Source organism: Archocentrus centrarchus, chromosome 1, assembly GCF_007364275.1.
Source record: "Archocentrus centrarchus isolate MPI-CPG fArcCen1 chromosome 1, fArcCen1, whole genome shotgun sequence".
In the NCBI taxonomy this organism is placed as follows: domain Eukaryota; kingdom Metazoa; phylum Chordata; class Actinopteri; order Cichliformes; family Cichlidae; genus Archocentrus; species Archocentrus centrarchus.
The window spans coordinates 3,893,754-3,913,868 of NC_044346.1; the positions used below are offsets into that span (position 1 = coordinate 3,893,754).

At 41.7% G+C, this 20,115-nt stretch overlaps 1 protein-coding gene across 1 annotated transcript; it reads left to right on the top strand.

Annotated features, from left to right (window-relative positions):
- Window positions 1-524: 524 nt before the first annotated feature.
- socs7 (suppressor of cytokine signaling 7) lies at window positions 525-17,502 on the top strand. Its single transcript, XM_030743368.1, has 10 exons — window positions 525-2,361; window positions 2,947-3,026; window positions 5,495-5,599; window positions 6,499-6,633; window positions 6,786-6,925; window positions 7,240-7,408; window positions 12,143-12,271; window positions 13,869-14,004; window positions 14,428-14,571; window positions 14,812-17,502. Exons 1-9 carry the CDS (start codon window positions 845-847, stop codon window positions 14,546-14,548), a joined length of 2,532 nt encoding a protein of 843 aa, XP_030599228.1. The 5' UTR covers window positions 525-844; the 3' UTR covers window positions 14,549-14,571; window positions 14,812-17,502.
- The last annotated feature ends 2,613 nt before the right edge of the window (window positions 17,503-20,115 follow it).

The window sequence follows — 20,115 nt, forward strand, 5'->3', positions numbered from 1 at the left end:
AATAAAGGCCATTTTGCATAATAAGTACTTTTATCTTTGGTACTTTAAGTCTATTTTGGTGCTGAAAGTTTTGCACTGTTTGCTACTTAGATAAAAGGTCTCACCTCTAGTTTTCTCTGCTTTGCATACGGCTGCACATGAGCCTGAAAATTGCAGCCAACACTGCATTTATTTTGCATTAAATCTTCTGATGTCCTGTGAAAAGCTACTAAGTGGACTTTAACACATTCCTGCTTATAAGAACGTTGTATGAAAGTATTGAGGGCATTTCCATTTGTCTATCAATTGCATTCAAGAGCTGTACTCTTGCCTAGAAAAATATGTAGCCTATAGACTACTCTGTATTTTTTCCCTTGTCGCCTTATGAAGATGGAAAACAAAAATCAGCTGTTCAGATGTGAGGCTGGGTAGGCCGACCCTGTGATATTAAGATGCTGCCGTCGAATTTATGGTTCTCATCATAAAGTGGTATTATGGGCTGAGCGGAGGAGGAGCGGGTGGGGCCTGGCTGGGAACACAGAGGCAGACTGTGGTCACTGACCGGAGACTCTGCTGGCTTTTATTCCACTGAAATCAGACCGCATGTCTGACCCAGGGGTCCGCCTGCTGCCGGGAGCAAACTGCACGCATTTCTTCAATATATGTAACGGATGCCGCGCTGTCGAAGGGGAGGAGGATGAAAACATCGCCTGACATATTTTTTTGACGTTTTCGCTCATAGCCTATTTATGGGAGGCAGCAGCAGCTTGGCCCTTTCTTTATTATAGGAACGAGATCTCCGCGGTTAGCTATGTGAAGAGCAGATCACCTAGCAATTCTCATTTCGCGATCCTGACGAACAATTATGAACAACGCTCAAGATATGTCGCCCGATTTTGTGTTGATGCGCCTGGTTTCGGTGGCCGAGGATGACCGCTTGGACGCAGAAAACGGGAATCTGCCAGCGGGAGGAGTGGTGGCAGGGCTGGGAAAGGAGGTCCTGGCTCACAGCGGCGTCAAAGCGGGTTTGGATATAAGCCGAGATCCGACGGAGGGCCTCGAGCATCCCAGCAGCCACCTGAACAAAGCGCAGCCGAGCAGCGAGGGCACGGCTGCACCTGACACCGGGGTGACGGAGAGCCGAGCCACGCTTTCCGCGCCTCCGCCGCCGCAGAGCTCCATGGAGGCCCAGGGCTTTGACTTCGCTCCCAGCCCCGGCCTACGGCCTCAGCTGCTAGTCTTCTCCAATATAATGCGGAACGGAGAAGGGATTTTAGAATTAGACCGTCGGAATCAGCCGAGGGATGCTCTGGATCAGAGCCCGGGATCTGGCTGCTCCAGCCCAGCGGTCAATAACAACAGAGAGGTTCAGCAGCAGCAGAATCTGCTGGACCGGACATGGGGAGCGCATTCGCCAGCCTCTGTGGAGATGCAGGGAGCGGCTGAGCTGTGCCGCCGGCATCGGCTCATCACCACACCGACACAGTGGCCCGTGTTGGCGGAGAGGTCTAACCCTCTCACCGTGATTGACTCTAAATGGGGATGCGCCACCAGGGACAGGGAAGGAGCCGTGTTTGAGCTGGCCCGGCGGTTTGGGGAGTTGGGGGTTGGCGCGGTACCCAAAATGCTGTTCAAAGCAGGGGAGCTCCCGCAGTGTTCATGTCAGAGTGCACACAGGCCGGCAGGAGGGGGAGTAGAGCCCGGCGATGACCCGACAGAGACTAGCGACGCATTGTTGGTGCTGGAAGGGCTGGGGAACGGGGATGTTGACGGTTTGGACCTGGACGAATGCCCGGAGGATGAGGCAGATGATGAAAACGGACGCCGCGAGTTTTTACTCAACAGGAAAAGGGAAATAGTTCAGAAAATGTCTGGGACTTTCTCCATCAGCAGTTTTCAAGTGGAACTGAGGAGGCAGGTAGAGGAGACGGCGACTGAAGCGGCGGCCGCGGCGCACCTCGGCACACAGGTGTGCAGCCTCCACGGGAATTTATCCAGTCGGCTCTCGCAGGTAAGCTCTGGGAATACACAGGTTGTCACGCATGTTTCAGCCAAGTCGCCTACCCCGGCCCATAGCTCACCCTGGGCCATAAGTCCGAACCCGAGCCAGGCATCGACACCCAGAAGGCGGCCTGAGCGGTGCGCCAGTGCGCCTCGGACTCCCACGGGACGGGCCACGGGAGGGGAAAAGACGCTCAAAGTTCCAGGGAAGTCAAAAAAGGGCTCGTTAAAGATCAGACTGAGCAAACTGTTCCGGACTAAAAGCTGCAGCGGCTCCAGTCACCTCCTGGACAAGAGGCCCTCGGTGACTTATTCAGTATCTTCTGCCGGGAGCCTGGTGGACATGGCGTGCGCAGCAGGTGCTGAGCAGGACGCAGACAGGTAAGAAGTCCTGAACAGACCTGCTGTAAGGGTCAAAAGCTGTAAATAAAGCCAATTATTTTTTAAAAGCTGTATTACAAGGTATAGTTCAGACACTTGAAAAAGAAAAAGATCTAACGTAGCATACAAGCAATGGGAAGTCCATTCTCAGAGTCTAGCATTATCTCCTAATTGTTTTTATAAGCTGGGCATTGTTTTCCAAAGGCTTGAATCACTTTGAACTCTCTCAGCTGCCAGCTCTCTCTTTCAGAACTTTTTGGTGCTACATGTTATTAGATACAGAGATTTTTCAAACCTTTGGATCTTGTCGCCCTCTATTGTCTTCAGAACTAAGTCATTATTCACAGCAGCACACTGAAGGAAGCCTATGATTAAAAAACATGACTTCAGAAGTCTTGAGTGCTAAGAGCATCAAACAGACAGTGTAAAGAAAGAAGGAGAAAAAAGAGAGAGAGAGAGCTGCAGGACCCAAACCTGCACACATACTACTAAACAAGCTAAGCAAAGACTGCACTAATACTTCTTCTGCAATCTAATTTTCTTCTTCTTCTTCTTCTTCTTCTTCTTCTTCTATCTGTCCTACAGCCACTGCCAGCCCAGACTGACCAGGGCCCACAGTGCCTTCTCCCCTGCCTCCCTCTCTGCCTCCCTCTCGACTTTCACTGGTAAGGGCTGCTTTGGCTATGGCTTTGTTTTCCTCAGTGTTTCATGCCCAAAGAGGAAAACCTCTCTGATACGTGACAACCAAGACTCCTAATAGGCCTGTAATTAATCAGAAAATAGCATCATTGTTAATATCAGAAGAAAAAAAAATCCACAACAGTTTTCTGAATGTCCTTTTTTTTTTTTTTTTTTTTTTTTTTTTTCACAAACAAATGTAACAGCCACACCAAAAATATGCAGGTTATTATCACATAAAAAAAAGACAAAAAGCAACAGTTAATATTGTGGGGCTGGAACTAATTGCGTTAACAAAACACTGAAAACTATATGACTTACAGGAGCATTTTTGCCATACTTGGGTCTACACATAAACAATCAGACAGCTGTATTTGAAACTGCACATTAAACAAACATCTGCTGCACCATGCTCCAAAACTTCAAATATACATATTTAATAAACAATCATGACTTGAAAATGTGAACTGGTGAGTTCTGATGCAGAGTTTCTAGACATGTCAGTAACTGTGGAAAGGAATCAAATGCATTCACTCAGTTACTGTATTTAAGTGCAATCTTAAGATACGTGCTCTTGAATATTTCACTTTTATGCAGCTTCACCTCTGCATCACTACATGTTAGTTTACCTGACAGCTTTAATAACTCCTACTAGTTTGTGTGTGAAAGCCCCTGCACAACAAATGCTCACTCACACAGGTGAATCCTCTGGTTTGGTCTCATTTGGCAGTGGTGCAGTGGGTAGGTGCTTGTCTTGCACCTACCCACTAGGTCGCTGGTTCAAGCCCCTGTCCCTGCACTGCGTTGTGTCCTTGGGCAAGACACTTAAACCACATTGCCTAACGGTAGCGCCTCTCTCTGGCTGCATGACCGCAGACGCTTGTCTCTAGATGAGTGATCTGGAACGATCATTTCATTGTGTGCACAGTGACAATGAGTTAAATCTAATTTGACCTCTTCACTGGATGGTAACACAAAATATATGAAGTGTTCAAAGTCTATATTAGATGTACAGTTAGCAAGGAACAAGAGTGAATAATATTTACCTTTCTTCCACCCTTTTCACTTTTTCTACAGCTTATTTTATTCTACAAACGTCCACAAAACAAGCAAGCACATTTCTTTCTGCTTCTTTGGTATTCTGGCCTAAACCCCTTCATTCCCACTGCAGATTTGTTTTATGATTTGAAATGATTTTATCAACTTGTAAATAATTTCATAAAACAGCTGGCCCTGTATTTTTAAGCACAGGTTATTGAGCCAGGAGTAAGTGGTGCACTTGTTGGGGACACCTCTCAGCTTCAGACTTGTCACGGTCATCTCACAAAACGGTGTGAGCTTTGAAGCCCCGCTGACCTGCTGGTCAAACCTTCTGTTTGTGTCTTGCTGCTTTTTTCAGATGGTGAATGAACCGAGGGGCAGCACCGAGGGGCTGGTACAGGATAATTAAGGATTACTTTGAATTGTGACTCATGACAAGTAATGTCAAATGGAGCTGGAAATTAGGATAATAGGTCCACATTAAGGATTTGCTTAACTCCTCCACCCTGACTTGAGTCTAATTTATCAGTACTTACATTTTCATATTGTTTTCCTTTTTTGAACCTTAAGTATAGTGGGAGTATTGCATGAGCAGGATAGTAGATGGTTTAGAGGTTTAGTTCAGCATTTGAAAGCAATTTATTAAAATGCTGCTCCTTGCTACCTTTAACCAGTTTTACTGTTCAAAACTGCACATGAGATTTAGCACAAAGCTAAAGGGCGTGATGAGGTTTGTGGCTCAGAAGGCAAAAGTTTGGTCCAGCATTCGTGTCGGATTCTGAAGTTCCCTCTTTACAGTGTGCCGCACTACTCGTAGGTTTGAATTTCGCTGAGGATTTTTGGACTTTGTGAGCACAAACTTCACAACCTCCAATTAGACCGAAACATTAAAGCTGCACCCGGCAATACTTCGTGTTGGAGAGTTTGCGAGGATGATTTGTTTGAAATCTTGGGGACTTTCAAAACCCAGAAGCCCTGCACATGGCTTGCTCATGTTTACCAGCCCGGCCCGTCTGTGATGTGATGGAGGCTGAGACGGGATGTGGGTGAGTCCAGCTTTTTCTGCTGCTGAGGAGACGGCGGGGGTTTGGCTCTTAACCGTTTGATTTTGTTTCTTTCCCTGCCAGCAACCATCCCCTACTGCAGAGTTTGACTTCGGTAAACATTGAATGTGCAGCATTTCAATTAGCAGAGATGGGATGTTCTCCTTTATTGCAGTGATTTAGGCTGATTAGCTGGGTGTAATTTTCCATAAACATCCTGCCGGGTGTAGCTTTAATGGCATGCTGCAGCACAGACAAAACAACACAATCACAGATTCACAAACCACAGCCCTTTCCACTTTGTCTTGCTGTCTGCTTACTTTCCTCTTTCTCTCAACTTTTTCTTATTCTTTTCTTCCTCCTGTGCTCAGGTGAGACTGTTTCTCTGGTGGATGTGGATATTTCACAGCGAGGGGCGAATACACCACACCCTCCCACACCTCCACCCCCTCCTCGCAGAAGTCTCAGTCTCTTAGGTACTTTTCTCTACGTCCTGTCGGTTTCTACTTCTATTTCTCTTCCCGTCTTCTTCTTCCTACAGTGGTAGTTCACTCATAATACCCTTAAAGTATAAAGCCCATAAAAAGCAAACCCCTGTAAGCTTTTAAAAATGCAGCCCAGGCAGTTTCTCATAATATTTCTGTCTTTCTCATCAGTTTTGTTTTCTGCCGTCCATTTGTGGAAACTCAGACACAGACAAATTTTTATAATCTGCTGTAATCTGATTGGGGAAGCTTTGAAAGGTCAGCAGCAAACTACTGATTTAATTTGAAATCTGGATGCAATGACTTCAATCAATGGCAGGATCACAAAGAAGGGGGAATAACATTTAGCTCTCCCGCTTGCCTGTTTTTATGTCCTCTGATTTTGTTTTTGGTGATACAGTTTGTTTTCTGCTGCTGCAGGCTGAATATGAAGCTGTGTAGATTTTGTTCATTTTAGTTGATTTTTGTCACCAAAACATGAGGAATCAGGCTGTTTAGAGCTGTTTAATAGTTTTTGGACAGCCTTGCAGCTGTATAGTGCAGAGGAACAAGATATATTAGGCTTAATTACACTCAAAGTGCTTATTTTTATGATAAATTCATACTTGGTTTTGGTCTTTATATACAATAATTAACACAGTTGAGTTGGTCGTCATTAGAGTTTGCTAATGAGACATTTTTATGTTTTATTACACATATGTGAAGAGTCTGTTCGATTAAAACAGAGGTGAAGATCTTGAGACTTTCTGTCCCACGGTGCTGACAAAACCTCCTTCCTTCCTTTACCTTTCCTAACATCATTCCTCACTCCTTCTTTCCTCTCTCCTCCTTTCCTCCTGTCATCATTTACCTCCTTTGCCTTCCTCCCTTCCTGTCTGTCCTTCTTCCAGACGACATAGCCGGGCCCCAGCCTGGGCCTTTCCTAGTGAGTGTCATGGGCGCCTCTCTGCAGTCTCTTCCTCTGCCTCTCCCTCCTCCTCCTCCTCCCTCCCACACCACCATTCAGCACAGTCTCAGCCTCAATGGTAAGAGGAGTCCTGAGGGCTGATGGGAAATATGGTCCGAGTTTAGGGACTTCCTGCTCTCATTACAATTAACTAATGGGTGTCAGTTAGTTGAATGGGACATGTTTATATTAAAAATACTTAATTTTGCACCTTTAACTTCTCTGATATAGATGCTTTCCTTCGGGCCCTTCCTCATTCAAACCCGGCTGATGCTCCACCCCCCATCAGACAGGCTCCACCCCCCATGCTGTGTGCCCTGCGGAGGTCGGAAGCCAGCAACTTCACAGCCAGTCTGAGAGAACTGGAGAAGGTAAGATGATATTGATGGTCACTGTATGGTCAGCTTTGCAAAATGCAACTCATATTCTTTAATATGAAATCAAAACATCAGGATTTATGTAATAATTTTATTTAATGTTTGAGTGCATATGGACAAATATGTGAGCCTAATGCCAGTGTTTAGGGGTAGTTTGCAATTATACTGGCTTACCAAATTAAAAAAAAAAAAAAAATTTGCTGATGAATTTTAATTTTAATGTGCAGTTCATTACAAAGGTTACAAAGGGAATGCACTGGAGGTGTTTGTGTAATGGATTGTGATTGCATGCATCAAAACACCTGCAGTGCGGCTGGTACTGGGGTCCCATGAACTGGGAGGATGCAGAGATGAAGCTGAAGGGTAAACCGGATGGATCCTTCCTAGTCCGAGACAGCTCAGACCCTCGGTACATCCTGAGCCTCAGCTTCAGATCGCAGGGGGTCACACACCACACTCGCATGGAGCACTACCGAGGTGGGAAACACACACACGTCTCAGTTTGGACTATTCATGTACTTAACAGAAACAATGCATTTTAATTATATTACTGAAATTATGCCAGCGTTAGCCCAAAGGCCAATTTCCTAGTGTAATCTTCTGAACTAGATAAAAGATCCCCCGTACAGTAACAGAAGATCATATTACACAACACAACAGAATAACACGATCATTCGACACAATATTAGCACTGATAGTATAAACTAGCATATTTACTAGATTTAATTGGACTAGGAGATGTTGCAGTGCTGCTTCTGGTGTATTCTGGTGTAGTATCACTGTTTTGATGATGCTTCAGCAGAAAAATGAATACCCCTCCTGGTGGATGTTTTTAGTTAAAAGGAGCCTTTAAATTCGAAGCCATGTTCTTTATTATAAATGGATCATTCTGCTGTGTTTACCATGTCTTCACAGCTTAAAAGGTTAACACAGATTTTACACTGATGATAAGATGGCTTGGTGTGGTGCTGTGAGGGAGTCATTGCATTCCAAAAAATTTCAGCTGCGTCATTGGACAAACACTTGAGTGTGATATGAAAATGGCCACGTGTTGATGTAATTATCGCTCTAGTAATGCTTTACTTTATGTAGTTCTTGTCGTGATGTTTGATTTCGGGTTCTTATTTAGTTTTTATAGAGTGGTGTATCCTGGCAGCAGGGTGATTGAACTGGGAGTTCTGGATAGGCTGCACTGGATTTGATTTCCCACACCTCCTTGGCTTATTCTGTCAGAGGTTTTGCCCTCTTTTCTTTTCTGTTTGTTTTTCTTTTTTATATTACATATTAATAAATAATTGATCACACAGTCAGCTGTGAACGAAAGGGCAAAGCTCAAACATTCCCCCCAAAACAACGGTAAGCTGCAGGTTCAGCGTGTCAGACTTGGACATAAAGATTTATGTATCACCAAATGAAAGTAAAGGTGGTTTTTACCTTTGTTCAGGTTGATCCTTTTGAAGTCCCACTTTGGACACCACGCCCCTGTTTTGTCTTTAGTTGAGTGCATTTTTTTTTTATCTTCTTAGCAAGAAGTAAAAGGCAGAGTCAACCATGAAACTGAAGCAGAACTGCACACTTAAAAACACACACTTTAGTCTATCTGCATTCTCCCTGCACTCATATTTGTCAGCTTGAAGTTAAAAGGTCTGAATGCCTACTGATGATGAAGTGCAAACATTTTACATCATTAGATAAAATAAATGATCTAATCCTCATGATGCTCCTCAGTTGGCAGATACTTTGACTTTGTAATTTACTAAAACGTTTGAAAGGATTCGCATTGAATCAGAGTTTATTCAATAACTGTGAGGCTACAAAACCTAGCAGAAGATAAATCACACAAGCTACAGTTTTGTTCAGAGTTTTCACAAATGTCCTCGCTGTAAATCTGAAACTCCTCATTGGTCCATAAGAAGACAGAAAGATTGAGGTTCAAGAGGACAAACAAACACCTCCTCAAACAGCTCCATACGCTGGTCATTCAACTCAGGCATGTAATGTGGACATGCACCACACGTGTGAGCACGTTACCACAACGAGTCACGTAAGAGCTTCACACATGGACACATGCAAGTTCTATATCGTACATAAGTATGCACATCAAACTGTGCTCCATACTTCGTTTTACCCACTGTGCCCTTTGTGCAAAGTGTAATCAAAAAGAGCTGCCAAACAAAAGCAGGTTTCCTGCTATTCACACTCAGGCATGGAGGAACGATCCCGTGCTTAATGGATGACGACATGTTAATGAATACTGATGTGTCAAAAATGACATCATTAAAGATGAAGATGTTTCTGCAGACTTTGAGTCACTGACACAGAGAGTCGTGATTGCCAGACAGACACAGCAGGATCCAAACAACAACGTATGCATCGGAGAGCCAAGGATAGCATACAGAGTGCAGAGCTTCATACAGTTAATAAATAATTAAATAATAATTTTTAAAAAAGCTAAACGATTTCACAGCTGTTAATAAGCTTAAGAATAAGGGTCTAATGCCGTATTTAGAGTGAAAAATATGAGAAAAGGTCAATAAAAAATATTTCAAACCCAAACCAGTAAAACCAGCACAGGCCCCAGTGCACAAGGCTCTGCTAACAGATGCAACACGATAACAACTAGCAGCATTTATTAACTGCTTTTTAAAATTATAATAGAGGCTGGAACTAATGATTTTTTACAACAGCAGTTGGAAAACAAGATTAGCTCTTTAAATAATGAGTGATGACAAAAGTCTGCCCCATCTAAGAAGCAAATCTAAAGACCAAGGTTAGTTCAGACACAAGAAGAATTTTATGTTTCCCATAGTTGGAGAAGAGCTGGAAATAAGTTTTCATATTCACCCTGGTGTCGTGGCAAAATGTAAAATAATCTGAAAAATGCAGTCTAATGTACATGGACGCGCAGTGTCCTTTTTTCATTACAGGCAGCGAGACTTTGAAACAAATGAATCTGAACACAGAGGATGCTTCGTGCCTGCACCGTAAACACTGCTGAGAGTCCCCTGGGTGATAACTGCTGGATTAACCCAAAAATAATGATCTTTTTTTCCTCACCTCAGCTGAGCAAATAATTGTGAAATTAATATCGAAGAAAGTGTTAAACTGACCTGGGGAATTGAGCTGCAGTGTCAAATGAGTCAAATAATAAAAAGTGTTCATACAATAAGTCAAAAAACAAAAAAAATTAATTAATGAATGGAGAAGATGGAGAAGACACTTTGGCATGTTCTGATTTTGAATCAATCTTAAATTTGTACTTGTGCAAAGTTACAAATAACATAAGACGTGATAAAGCCAGATAATTTGATTTGTCCCCAAATACAATTAATTGTGTTGGACTTCAAACTGTAGTTCTACAATGAATTGACAGGATAACATCACACATCATACATAATTAAACCCAACAGGAAAAACATGAACCAGCAGCCTTAAAATATTATAACATGAAAAAGATTCATGCCTCTTTTAAAAAAAACCTGGGAAGCACTGTGTAAAAAGTTTGAAAGCAGTGTCATTTGACAGATACCCAGTGCTGATTTGACATGTTTAATGTTATTTATCCGGCTTTGTGCCAAGGAAACCAAAAATTATAACTATATAAATAACTGAGCTGTTTTAAAGTCTGTTAGCTCTCTATTGGTATATAAGCTACTGACCTTAAAACACAGCTTTGTTCAAAACTCCACAATAAGGTTATCTGACTTTACTGTAGCTACTGTACCGTGACAAAAACGCATGAAGCACGACACCACATGCATATCTGCACACGCCCTGCATGTGTGACAAACTAACAAGGTGACTTGTAAAAGATGAATGTGTCAGCGGTCACATACTCCAGTACACACGCTCCCGTAAAGATGTACATAACTGGGGCTGTACATTAATGAGTCACCATTACACGGTCACAGAGTCCTGCCTGGAAACACATTCATTATTACGGATATGCAGCCCTGACTGACACAACATGTTCACATCAGTGCAGTCTTGTTTGCATGAATGCATCGTGACCCAGCATGAATTCAGGGCAGGAAGGCTTTAAGGGAAACAATCACTGTGCGGCCAACAGGAAGTCAAGTCACTCATTGGCTGGTTGTAAATAATTTTATACTGTTTATTTATTTCTGGATGACTACACCCACTGTTGGTTTACTGTTCTACACTTACTTAGCATTTCAGATACAGAATTATGTATTTGAACTGCTCTGTAGTAATTTTCTATCTTCCTGAGATGGAGATGTGAAAGTGCATTAAATATTGGTTAGCCCAGCTTTGCATAAAGACTTTGGTTTATTTAGTTTAATTGAGATCAGTTTCTTGTCTGCATTTACTGAATATGATGGAACTAAGTGACATCTTCCTCATTGTGCTCAAATGCAAAAAAGCTTTTCTTTGAAAAACAGCAGCAGTGTCTACAAAAAGTTGATTTAGGAACTACTTTTTTTTTTGTAGGAACTATTCTTTTTTTTACCAAACTACACTCTCCAGCTGTATTACTGTGCAGTATGAGGCGTGCATATACCTGTGATGAGAGGCTCGTATGTATGAGAGTGCGACAGAAAATAAACGTTGACTGGTTCACCCCCCCATCTTAGCTGTAATGTAAACAGCTCCTACATAAAACTGTTCACAAAAAGGTTTGTGAATGTTTTTGAGCATCTGGGTCATGATTTGTGGAAAGAGACAGTGTTGCTGAGTGTTTCAGTTGCACTTTTTGGCCCTTCAGGCACCGCTAAGTGAAGGCAGACAGATTTAAAGCTGATATATCCCAAACTGGGCAACTCACACCAAAACCATCTAGAAGGATAAAGAGTGGTGCAAGCCAGAAGAAATGTACATGAAATTGATGTATTGGTGAACTTAACCTTTAAAGTTGCATTATTTCCAGGACCTAAAGGGCATGATTTGCAACTTAAAGCTGCACAAGCTGATGGAAATTTTGCTTTTGTGGTTTTTGGTCCCTTTAGTTGTTGCAGTCCATCTTACTAGCACTATCCCTTTTTTTGGGCAGGTGACTTGAAGACCCTGAGTATGATGCATATACTGTGAAACAGCAAAAAACATTTCCCTTAGTTATCATATAGATGCTCATACAGGATTGTTTGACATGCCAATGTTTAATTATTCATGCAGGTATGATTTATAGATATTAAAAAAGTACAGATATTACAGTACATACAGGAAAAAACATTCCTCACTTACTGCCTGCAGGGACCTTCAGTTTGTGGTGTCACCCGAAGTTTGAGGACCGCTGCCACTCTGTGGTGGAGTTCATCGAGCGAGCCATCATGCACTCCAAGAATGGCAAATTCCTCTACTTCCTGCGCTCCAGAGTCCCAGGTAAAACAACATAGGCCTTATATAATGCATGTGAGCTACCACTTAGTGAGAAGTCCCTGAGATAGAGGGAGGAAAAGAGGAACATGTATGTGACCACCTTTTTGTGTACATTTAGCTTCTGAATCATGATTATGCAAAGGCATCTGTGTGGGGCATTTATGCCTTCAAGTACATTTGTACTAGTTTGTGTATACTATAAGTGTATGCAGTTCTATTTACTGCATCCATACATACTTTTCTGAGCACTTTATGCACATACTATTGAGTAGTAAGAAAGTTTACCCCTCATGAGAAAAGTGCCAACATGCAGTTAGCAGTTAAAATGTGATGTATGTGGTACTCAGCACAACATATATCAGACAAGTCACTGTAGCCTACTTCATCACACCATCTGGCTTGATGAAAACAAGTATGAAGTATCATATAGTGTCTTCTGATTGGGAAATCTTTCTGTGCTCTACAAAATTTGTTATGAATTATTAACTCATAAATAGAACAAAATAAGTTTCTGACTAATAATTATATTAAACTAAATCTTGAGACAGAAATACTCACCAAAGCAGCAAATGTGGATTACTTCTCCACTACTGTAGCAAATACGTTATTTACGCCTGTCTGAATAATCCAAGCTAATAATCAGTCTGTTCAAAGATGCTGTCATCTATACTTTCAGACTTAATATGTAATATGTGAGGCATTTTGTAGTAATGAACCAGCTGTATCTGCTGCTACCATGGGCTTTTGGGAGCTTTATATTGAATTTCAGCTCATTGCTTCCCTGTACAGCTGCAACTTTACTGTTTTATTTAATTCCCACTGCCATGATAATGTCATTTTCAGCCAGAGGAAAAGCTTCAAAAACCCATTTTTTTTTTGGCAGATAGAGAGATTTCCCTCAGGCATCTGTAGAGACCAAAAAGCTAAAAGAGCATCAATACTTGACTCGAGTCCAGCAGGTTAGTTAAAACCACCACTCCACAAAAACGACCTTGGTTTGATAGCTGTGTCAAAGTGGTCTACTGTTACAGTGCTGATGCTGATGAGGTCGACGTGTGTACGATTAATCCCTGTAAGCCAGAAGTTCAGACTTCACACTGCGCTGAGAGCTCAGTTTCACATACGTTTTTCTGCTCTTGTCTCTGTTTGATGCCAAAGAGTTCGGCTATCCTGTTTACAAAGAGAAGCTGGCTTAAAGGAGGGAAGGATGAACTGATGGGCCAGATCAAAATTGACATGACATAAATGAGGACTAATTGCAAATGAAGCAAAGCTGCTCTAGTAGATTCCAAGCTGGAAACTAGCGTCCCCTTTAAGGAAACCCCTGCAAGTTTCAGAACAAATACAATTATATAATTTGTGTAAAATAGAGGGGACAATTTTTTGGCCATTAAGGTATAGACACAACAGCTGAAATGAGGAAACAAAGAGGGTGAATGATGCACAACAAAGCCCTCTAGCTATAATCAAACTGGGCTACATGTTATAGCCACTGGGCCACCAGCATGCCCAAAGTCAAACTGGGAAAAGGGCACTGGTGGAAAAGTGTTTGGCAAAGTCAAAATGTGGTCACTGAGTAAAGCGTTTCTCCTTGTCCCAGGGCTACCTCCCACTCCGGTGCAGCTGCTGTATCCCGTCTCTCGCTTCAGCAACGTGAAATCACTTCAACACCTCTGTCGCTTCTGCATCCGACAAATAGTTCGCATCGACCACATCCAAGAGCTTCCACTGCCCAGGTACTCAGCTGCTGATAGCCATGGCATCACTTGCTGGAATATACATCAGCGGAAAACTCTGCGTCCCGAATAATGCTCCTGTTTTCCAAGATGTTATCTTGAGGTTGTGCTTTATGAGGAGAAACAATGAACTTTTTATGTACCATTAATCAGACTGAGAGATTTTAACCTTTCAGCAGATAAATCCAACCACATAATTCAGGTAGGGAAGAAAGGCGATGCATTTAGTCTTTTATAAATACAGTATGTATAAGCATAGTTTAGTTTGTATGTAACCAAGACCTGAGATTGGGAGCCATTACTTCAAAAAATCCTGAATGGATTTCCATGGACTTTTGTGCTGATGTTCTGACTCTTCTGTATCCAGCCTTTGAGTTTGACTGCTGATTTTATTTTTATGTGTATATTTTTGCCTCTTTCCAGACCGCTGATCTCCTACCTGAGTAAGTTTTATTACTACGACCCCGAGGAGGAGATGTACCTGTCGATCAAGAGCATCCGGAGGGTGGTGGGAGTAGAGCAAGAGGCCGAGTCGCAGACGTAGCAGCAGAGATCTTCTCAGCTCGAGTGAGTTAGTTCATCAACAGCAAGTTGTTGATTTCTAGAAGATCTTGTTTAAGCATACAGAAAATTAAATTCAAGTAATTAATTTTTTTGGTACTTTTTCAAAGATAGATTATTTATTGGTTGAATAAAATGAAAGAAGTCATATGAACTAGTGGTGAAAAACAAAGAAAGGCAGTCCAAATATCCTGGTGTAATTTTAATACAAAGCATTAAAATACACAGTTTTACTCTCTTCTCCAGGTTTCTTATGGAGGACTGATCTGTACTGGTCTACCAGTCTTCCAGCATCGGCCAATCAGAGTCCCTGGAAATCTGTGTGTCCAGTTGGACTGGGATGGACCCTCCAATGTGTGGATTTGGACTAATGAGAGGAGGGATGTGTGCTTGCAGTTGAATGGTGGGGCAAATGTTGAGGACTCAGTGACTTCTGAGGAGGAACTGGAGAGATTTGCTCACCTGAAAACATGTGGACAGGCACAAAAACAGAGCCTGAATTATGAACTCAATTTCCTGAACCTGCTGAAATGGACTTTGAAAACACAATGCACTGGTCAATTGGTACAACTGTTGTTTGCCATTTCCTTGTTTTTCCTTCCATTCTGTCAAAATGAGGGATTTTGGATTAAAAGATGTCCTCAGTATTGCTATACACACAGAGGCAGGGCCACAGAGGCCTATCAAATCATCTGGTATCTCCATCATCTAAAACTTAACCCCAAAAGTCGAACCCTATGAATCAACTAAATCCTGTGAGTAAGTTTCTGCATTTTGTTTAAAGTCCTCTAACATGCTAGGATGCAATTTGAGGAAAGGCACTGAAGAATACATCAACTGTGGCCCTTGCAGCAACCAACACCAATTATTTATTATACATTAATAAGTGTGCCAGCTATTTTCTTTTTAAAAAGTGGCAATAGGCAATTTTCCCTGTAACTCCTGTTGCAAAACTGGACTGCTTTTTTTAAACACCCACTTCTGTTGGGTAAATAAGTTGCCCGGAGTTGTTACTTAATCACATCACCCAAATGTCAGCTCTGAACTCTCAAGTCCATTGAGTGAAATCCCATCCCAGATACAAACGGTATGTATCTTTCCCGTATTCCCTGGAGATTTTGTACCTGTTGGCTGACAGAGCAGCCAAGAGTATGTATCTTTAGGGTTTACAGTGGACAGTGAAAGAGAAAATATCCAGTGAGCGGCAGTTCTGTGGGTGAAAATGCCTTGTTGGTGTCAAAGGATAGCGGGAACTTTGCCAGATTGCTTTGAGCTGATAGGATGACAAAGGTTACTCAGTAATCGCTTGTTACAATACAGGTATGCAGAAGAGCATTTCTGAACACGTTGAACCTTGAAGCAGATATGCTGTAGCAGCAGAAGAGCACACTGGATGCCACTCCTGTCAGCTAAGAATGGCAAACTGAGGCTGCAGTTTGCACTGGTCCACCAAAAAATTAGGACAACACAAGACTGGAAAAATGTTGCCTGGTCTGATGAGTCACAATGTATGCTGTAACATTTGAATGGAAGGGTCAAAATCTGCTGCTGCTGGTATATTGGTATGGGGGATATTTTCTTGGCACACTTTGGCCCTCTTAGTACCAACTGAGCATCATTTAAATGTCACAGCCCAACTGAGTGTTATTGCTGAGCATGTCCATCCAGTATACCACTCTCCTGATGGCTGCTCCCAACAGGGTAACATGCCATGTCGCAAAGATCAGATCATCTCAAACTGGTTTCTTGAACATGAAAATGAGTTCACAGTACTCATATGGCCTCCGCAATCAGCAGATCTCAATCCAGCAGAGTACCTTTGGGATAGATTAGCATTATGGATATTCAGCTGACAAATGTGCAGCAACTGTTTGATGCTATCATGTCAATATGGACCAAAAGTCTCTGAGGAATGTTTACCAGCACCTTGTTGAATCTATGCCACAAAAAAAATTAAGGCAGTTCTGGAGCCAAAAAGGGTGCTAGCTACAAAGTGACTGGTAAGTGCATCTCTTTCTGCATTCACAGAGTCAATTAATTTATGGTGTGAAAGAAAGTTTTAGCTTTAGGAGAGGTATGCTGCTCTCCTCTCGTAGGTTAAACCAAAAAGCTTTTCTACTGGCCATTAAATAGTTGCCAGATTCTTCTGAGTATGAAATGTCCCATAATAGCGGAAACAATCTTTCCTAAGTTGTCTTTTTAATTTAAATCAAACAGAAATGGCACCCACAGGTGCTGGTTGATATCAGTTTGAGCTATGCTGTGGATTCTGATGATTCATGTTTTTGCCTTGTCTTCTGCCAAAAACACCTAAAACAACCTCCAGATAGACTTAACTCCTTTATTTTTGATTACTGAGCCACGATGTAAAGAGACAGCCTTTACTACGGTTGCTAAAGTTAATGAACAGAAAGGTTGTCACTGATTTCACATGTTCCCTACTTATACACCAGGTCCTGTTGCATTGCATTCCGGTCTATTAAAACTCCTGTTCTGTATTTGCTGCTCTCAAATAGCCCAGTTGACTTCATGTTGGTGCTGCTAACGTTCAGACAGATATTCACAGAAATATTGAAATACCAAAGAAAAAAAAATACTTCCTCAGAAATCTAGTTTACAATACAAACAGGTGGTTTCATGTGTCTTTCTGCTTTGGGGAAGATATTTTCTTTTGCCATCAAACTGGTCAATAAATTGAAGACAAAACTTAAGTGAAACACTCAACTGAATACTGAATCTGGAACATCTAATTATTGCCGAAATGCCCTGCCTCTGAGTGTGTATATCACCTGCGACTGCTCTCTACCTGTTTGTTTTATTTGTTGAAATGCCCAGGTGTATTTTGCTCATTCTGTTTCTCGGTACCCTGAAGCTGGCTACTGGCTCAGCTTTTTCAGTAAAAAATGAAAAAAATAAACATTAGTGTGTGGCTTTTTTTTTTTTCTTTCCAATTTGATTATTTTCATTTTCAATTAAATGAAATAATTTACATTAAGTAAGCAAGCATGCCATTTGGTCTATAAATTGTCAAAGAAAAAGCTGAAGATCACATCTTTGCTTCACAGCTTCTGGTTGTGAGTTCTTAGCACAGAGAGTGCTTCATTTTTTAATGTCAGCTATTCTCTTTGAAATGTTTAAGGCTGAAAACTCCTGCCACAGCTTTGGCTTGCTCATGAAGCCTGTTAAGTGATAAAAGTGAGATATCCCAGTTAAATTATGCAGCACTTTCTCTCTGAGGCTCTCCACAGAGGTGCCTGGGGAGAAGGTGAGAGACAGTATCTGCATCCTTCATCAAGCCAACTACAGCACACTTGAGGTGAAGAGGGAGAAAGTGCTTTAACTAAAAGCAGGACTCTGGTTTCCCAAGCACTTAAAAAACTCATGCAGTGATGCAGGGAGAGGACGCACAGGGGGAGAAATGAAAGAGGTCTGTATGTGAATAAGGTCAAGAGTACTCTTTGGGAAAAGCCTATATGAAAAGGCACTGCATGCATTGTGGATGTGAATGGAGTCATTGGGAGTGATCCAGTGAAAAAGAGGGACAGCTCATCGTAGCCTAGATGTTGGCTGAAAGTGCTGGGGGCCAGCTCTGCTGATGCTGATGACAGATGGGACTGACGGCCACCACGGGGACATTCTCTCCACAGGTTGAGCATCCCCTCAGTGGCAGAGCTGGGATCATTGCAGCCTGTCTTGTTGGGTTCGAACACAAATCCAGAAAGAAAAGTCACTAGTCTTCAGTACTTAAATCCCTCAGGAACCAGTCTGAGTCTGAATGATCTAAAGATAACAGCAGAAATGCAGGTTTTAAATATGTCATTATGTGTATATATATATATATATATATATATGTGTGTGTGTGTGTGTGTGTGTGTGTGTGTGTGTGTGTGTGTGTGTGTGTGTGTGTAAAAACATATCCTACATGAAATATTTTCCTAAATAAAGTTCTCAAGTAGGAACCAAGAAGTAAACAGGTTGGGCTGTTTACAACTCTGCCATCCAGCTGCCAGTAACTTACTGCAAAGGTTTTTACGGCATTATTATTATTGTACTTTCATTGGCAGTATTACAGTATTAGTACTGTTTTACAGCATTAAGCACTTTATTTGCTTCAAGTAAAAATCAATTTTTACCAGTAAAAACTGTAACTGGAGTTCAGCACTGTAAACCAAATATCTGCTTATTAAAGGTACAAATTACAAATGTAGACTGTATACATGCCTATTAATAATCATTGTGTTTCTACCTGCCCTAATAGATTTTACAATAATCCAGCTGATTCATCACTTACCAAAATATTAAAATAAAAATACTCAACCTGATGATGGCACTAGATTCAAAGACAGTAATCACAAATGTTATGGAGATCATCTTAAGGAGAACTTGAATATCTGGATCACATTCATCACAGTCCAGTAGCAGAGATCCTACATATGCAAAAATGTTCACAAATGCATCCAAAGTGACCAAAAGGCAAAAAGACAACAAAGAGAGTGATTTCCTTTTAACGTGACAACAGGGCCATTGTCTTATAATCTGTCAATCAGTATAGCCTGCAGTGTATTGATCAGTGGAGCTTTGACATCAGATCCGCTAATGACTTGAATGGTGCATCCACTGCTGCATTAGCAGTTAACACACAAGCAGAGGGCCAGATGTCAAAGAGCCTTTCAGGGTAAAACTACAGCCTATTGTGAAGGCTGTGTTGAAAACAATAGGATAAGAAAAAAAGGCTTGTCGTCCGATAGTGCCGGCCTGTGAAATGTTCCTCCCTAGAAGCCTGTGTTCACTCGCATCAAAATACAAGAGCAAGCGAAAATTTGATTTAAAAAAAAACATGAACAACACAGGCTGTTGGCTAATTGCTAATACTACCCAGTCATATGTAAAGTGCTAATGTCATTAAGTAACCTACTGGCCACTGGAACACAAACTTCAATACAAGAGCAGTAAATTTAGGTCAGAGTAATGACCAATATCAATTCAGTTCAATTCAATTCAGTTGTATTTATATAGCGCCAAATTGCAACAAACAGTCGCCTAAAGGCGCTTCTTTTTTAAAATCAGTATCACAAAGTAACCACCTCGTATTACCAGTTTTAATTCACTTTTTATATAAATATATACATTTATATAAATATGTAACTATGCACACTTGTAATTTCAATTACTGCGGTCCACCTGCAGTACAATCCCGGCCCACCAGGGGGCCACGGCCCACACTTTGGTAATCACTGCCGTATTTTCTGTGTCCTACATTGTAGAGCAGGCCTGGAGTTGTCCACCCCTGTTGTAGAGGGTGACTGTGCCTCCGCACCTAGACACAAACATACTCAGGGGTTAAAGTCGGATACAGAAGGTGTAGGAACACTAAGATCAGCTGTAGTGGCTTACTGCTCTGTGTGGATGTTTATCCTGCACTAAACTGCAGAGATAATCATAATAATCTGCAGAGTATTTTCATACAATCTTTGAATTACACAAAGTTAATATACCTCAGTTTGTTTTGCAGTCCTTGCCTTTAAAATCTAACCTCTCTTCTTCCTCTCC